The sequence below is a fragment of the Mus caroli genome, chromosome 9 (assembly GCF_900094665.2).
Source record: "Mus caroli chromosome 9, CAROLI_EIJ_v1.1, whole genome shotgun sequence".
Classification (NCBI taxonomy): Eukaryota; Metazoa; Chordata; class Mammalia; order Rodentia; family Muridae; genus Mus; species Mus caroli.
In genome coordinates this window covers 54,941,074-54,946,167 of record NC_034578.1, presented here as the reverse complement: position 1 = coordinate 54,946,167, position 5,094 = coordinate 54,941,074, and the positions used below count along the sequence as shown (strand labels likewise).

The 5,094-nt window shown below is 46.0% G+C and overlaps 1 protein-coding gene across 4 annotated transcripts in view; it reads left to right on the top strand.

The window, feature by feature from the left end:
• Nucleotides 1–1,840: 1,840 nt before the first annotated feature.
• The window catches only part of Pml (promyelocytic leukemia), a 32,471-nt gene continuing 29,217 nt past the window's right edge, over nucleotides 1,841–5,094 (top strand). For 2 of the 4 annotated variants that reach the window (XM_021172691.1, XM_021172690.1), the window contains exons 1-2: nucleotides 1,841–2,079; nucleotides 4,329–4,792. In XM_021172691.1, coding sequence (XP_021028350.1) covers nucleotides 1,930–2,079; nucleotides 4,329–4,792 — 614 coding nt within the window. In that variant the 5' untranslated portion in view covers nucleotides 1,841–1,929. The remainder of the gene's footprint in view (nucleotides 2,080–4,328; nucleotides 4,793–5,094) is intronic. The other 2 variants (XM_021172692.2, XM_029481760.1) reach the window with 1 other exon arrangement.

Here is a 5,094-nt window from a genome sequence, read left to right as displayed (position 1 = left end):
AAAAAAAAAAAAAAAAAAAAAAAAAAAAAAAAAAAAAAAAAAAAAAAAAAAAACAAAAACAAAAAAAGAAAAAACAAACAAGCAAACAAAAAATTTAGAGTAGATGACAATGTCCCTTGAGGGACATTCTTTTTTTTTTTAATTAATTAATTTATTTCATGTATGTGAGTACACTGTCAATGTCAGTGTACTTCATACAGTGTCTTCAGACACACCAGAAGAGGGCATCAGATCCCATTACAGATGGTTGTAGCCACCATGTGGTTGCTGGGAATTGAGCTCAGGACCTCTGGAAGAGCAGTCAGTGCTCTTAACCACTGAACCATCTCTCCAGCCCCCTAGAAACATTCTTTTAGTATCTCAGACTTCAATATGATAACCATTGACAGTCTATTAATAGGTGTTACATCACATAACAAAAAAATTAAGGAGAGAAAACACAAATATTTGTACACAATATAACTGATCTTAGCTTGATGGCCTAATTTTTAAAAATATTTAATCAATATATTTATATGAGTACACTGTAGCTGTTTTCAGACACACCAGAAGAGGGAATCAGATTCTATTACAGATGGTTGTGAGCCACTCTGGGAATTGAACTCAGGATCTCAGGAAGAACAGTCAGTGCTCTTAACCACTGAGCCATCTCTCCAGCTCTTGATGGAGTAATTTTAAAGGCCAAGGGATACTGGTCAGCTTAGATGTATGGCCTCCACAGTCTCCAGGATGTTGGGTCTCCCTTTAGAACCCATCTCACCCCAACTCTAAGTTTAAAAAAGCAGAGACCTGTTACCATCCCTTCTAATCAGTTTCACATAGGAACAGAGAATAGGCACACAGGGGCCAGAAAAGTGGGTGGGAACAGACTGAAGTTAGAAGCTAAAGGCACTGGCCAATGAGAGTGTCTGCAGGTGTGTGTTTTCCTCACCCACTAGTTTCTGGATTGCTTTTTTTTGGTCAAAAAGCTAACTTTGTATCTCTTGTTCTCTTCACCACTGCTGGCCAGCTCTCCCCTTGCCTCCCTGTTGTCTACCTCTGTAGGATGCACATTCATCAGACCTATTCAACACTGTTCTGTCACCACGGTCCTTCCACTGACTCAGAACAAACTCTGTGTCCCACAGTTACTTCTCATAGGCCACCTGCCTCAAGGTCATTCAAGAGACGCAGCTGACACGTTGTAAGAAACCCTTCACCAACTCTCAGATCATATGTAGAATTGGCCCATTTCTCACCTTATGATTCATCTCATCTTCTCTGGTATCACTTCGCAGGAGCCCCATCTGAAATCTGAAAATGGCCCTACTTCCCAAACTGGCTCTCCTGTTTCAGACCTCCACTTCTTTCCAAGTGTTTGTCTCTCTTTAAAATGTCTGAGCAACACTGAATCCCTGGTCATTTTCTATCTCATGCTCCATTCATTCTCAGCTGAGGGATGCCTTTCCAGGCAAACCCATCCCAGTACTGAGTCGAAGTCTCCACTAGGGTGCACTTGGTGCACTCTCTCAAAGAGGAGTTTATTTCTCTACCTGGCTTTTAACTAGAAAGACATATAGCTGTGGAATGAGTCGAATAGCTCACAGACCGGGAAATGCCTGTCAGTCAGCTCTGTTTCTCTCCTGGTGTGCATGCTGCGTACGTGGCAGGATCTTTCCTTGTTCTGTTAATGAGCCGTGCCCGCATGCCGGGCTTGTTTACTTGCTTGTTTGGTTAACCTTTCTGGCTCTACCAGAGTTACTTCCATAGCTCCCTAGTCTTTCTCTTAACTTTGGAAGGGAGACTACAGAACCAGCCTCTCCGCCCCTAGACCCGCCCAGCCCTCTCTCACTTCCTCTCGGGAGGCGGGCTCTCCGCGGGCAACCTCTCGCTCAGTTTTCTGGCTCAGATCTGGGACCCATTTCCCGCCCTCACAGACCTAATCAAGAAATGGAAACTGAACCAGTTTCCATGCAGAAGGTGCCTGCACCCACTGGATCTCCCTGTCGACAACAGGACTCTGCCCTGACCCCCACGCCCACCATGCCTCCCCCAGAGGAACCCTCCGAAGACTATGAACACAGCCAAAGCCCTGCAGAGGTACTACTGGGTTAGAAGGTGTAGGGCTATTAGGGTTTTTTATTCGTTTACTTTGGTGGAGGAGTTGAGAATGGAGAAGGTCGTTATAGAGAAGTAAGTTAGTGAGTTAGTGTCCTAAAGAGACACCAAGGTCCTGATCCTCCTGGCTGGGCAGGGGTAGAACTGATAGCCTGGAGTAAAATAGGAACGGGGGCCGGGCGGTGGTGGTGCACGCCTCTAAACCCAACACTTGGGAGGCAGAGGCAGCTGGATTTCTGAGTTCGAGTCCAGCCTGGTCTACAGAGTGAGTTCCAGGACAGCCAGGGCTACACAGAGAAACCCTGTCAAAAACAAACAAACACCGGGATGAGTTAGAATGTAACTGGGGATAGTTGGATTGTAACTCCTACTCCCTGAAGCCTTGCCTTTTAGCACCTACCTCAGATGAAAGACTATAGTCCTGTGAGAAGGGCTGGCCAGGAGTCTTATTTGCTCTGGCCTGGAGCTAAAGGCATGTCCCAGACTTGGCAAAACTATAGTCCCCCTCCCTGACCCCCACACAAACACTTCCCGTTTTTCAGCTGTGGTTGTAAGTCCCTGGAGCAATAGCGTTTGTGATGGTAGGGCTGGAGGGAGGATGACAAGTTCCAGGCCAGCCTAGGCCACAAAGAGTTCAAGACCGCTGAGGGCATCACAGCAAGACCTGTTTCATAAAAAAACAAAACAAACAAACAGAACCTGGCTCAGACCAAAGTGCCTGCTAAGACCAACAGGATTCACGCAGCTGCTTTCTCTTTTGATTTTCATCGATTTATTTTATGTGTATGAGGTTTAGGGATTTATTTTATTTTATCTTTTGGAATACAGGGTCTCACGATGTAGCCTTGGCCAGGCTGGAGCTTGCTTTGTAAGCCAGGCTGGTCTCAAATTCATAGAGACCACCTGCCTGCCTTCTGAGTTCTGGGATTAATGTATGCGCCACCAAGCTCATTTTCCTAAGGAAGCCTAGATCATGGCCCTCCTGGGAGTATTGCCTCAACCTTACATACTCACCCCAAAAGGAACTACCTGCATCCCATTATTCTTCACTCATTTTTCCCTTCACAAAACACAAATAAGGCCACATTGCCCTAACTTTTTTTTTTTTTTTTTTTTTTTTGGTTTTTCGAGACAGGGTTTCTCTGTGTAGCCCTGGCTGTCCTGGCACTCACTTTGTAGACCAGGCTGGCCTCGAACTCAGAAATCCACCTGCCTCTGCCTCCCGAGTGCTGGGATTAAATGCCCTAACTTTTTATTATTAGCATTATATAGCTAAGGATTAAAAATACTAGTTGACATTTATGGGTACTTCTCTCTCTTTTTTTTTTTTTCCGAGACAGGGTTTCTCTGTATAGCCCTGGCTGTCCTGGAACTCACTTTGTAGATCAGGCTGGCCTCGAACACAGAAATCGCTTGCCTCTGCCTCCGAGTGCTGGGATTAAAGGCTCGCGCCATCACGCCTGGTTTATGGGTATTTCTCATGTGCCAGGCACCACGGTATTGAGCACTTTGAACCATTTACACAATAGCTCCACCTTCTATATCTATGAACTAACTATTCTTATTATTTTGTATGAGTGGAATTACACAATATTTCTCATTTTATGGCAGGCATATTATTTCACTTACTATGTCTTCAAGGTTCATCCAGGTTGTTGAATGTATCAGGATTTCATTCCTCTTTCAGGGTGAATACTATTTCGTTATATTTGCAGACACATTTTGTTCATGCGTTCATGTGCTACACTTGGATCACTGTGACTTTTGTGGGGGTGTTGCTAGGCACATTAGTATATAATCATATGCTTGGATATTTTTCCAGTTCTTATGAGTATATATGAAAAGTAGAAGCTCTGGACATATGGTAGTTGAAGTCTCACTTTTTGAGGGTCATCCTGCCAATCCTGTTAAGCACTTTATATGAAGTTGATACTTTTCCAAACTTGAGTCTCTTAAATGCAAAGATGTATCCTATCTTGTATCTCAGGACCTACTAATGAGTCTAATAATAAGCAGATGGGTGCCCAGTAAATTGTGCAGTGAGAGCTGCAGGTTTCGAAGTAAATGAGGAACTGGGGTGCCGATAAGCCAGGACATGATCCAATGACTCCCTGGAATGGAATGTGAGGTCCTACCCGCTCCAGTCTCCAGCTGAAGGGATTGGGCGGCCAGTGGAGGGGACAAGACATCTGGGCTTTCTGTAGGCCTCACTTCTCTCCTTGCTTCACCAGCAAGCCATACAGGAGGAATTTCAGTTTCTGCGCTGCCCGAGCTGCCAGGCCCAAGCCAAGTGCCCCAAACTGCTGCCTTGTCTGCACACGCTGTGCTCCGGATGCCTGGAGGCGCCTGGCCTGCAGTGCCCCATCTGCAAGGCGCCTGGGCCGGCTGATGCTAATGCGGAGGCCCTGGATAATGTGTTCTTCGAGAGCCTGCAGCGGCGCCTGGCGGTGTTCCGGCAGATCGTAGATGCGCAGGCTGCGTGCACCCGCTGCAAAGGCTTGGCCGACTTCTGGTGTTTCGAGTGTGAACAGCTCATTTGCAGCAAGTGCTTCGAAGCACACCAGTGGTACCTCAAGCATGAGGCCCGGCCCCTGGCCGAGCTCCGTGACAGTTCAGTGAGTGGCTTCCTCGATAGTACGCGCAAGTCCAACATCTTCTGCTCCAATACCAACCACCGCAACCCAGCGCAGACTGAGTAAGTGGAGTATCCTGGAGTCAGGGGGTGAAAGCTTCAGGGAACTGTCACTCAAAATGGGCTCCGCTGGCTTATAGTCGTTTCTAATGACCCTCTGAAATATTATATATAGCTTCAGAGTCATCTTTGCACCCTTACCTAGTTTGTCTTTAGGATGAAAAATTTTCAGAGTGCCATTGCAAGTGATATGTGAAAACAGTAGGTTTTAGTACGTGTCACCACCGAACTTTAGATGTCTTTTTTTTTTTTTTTTTTCGAGACAGGGTTTCTCTGTGTAGCTCTGGCTGTCCTGGAACTCACTT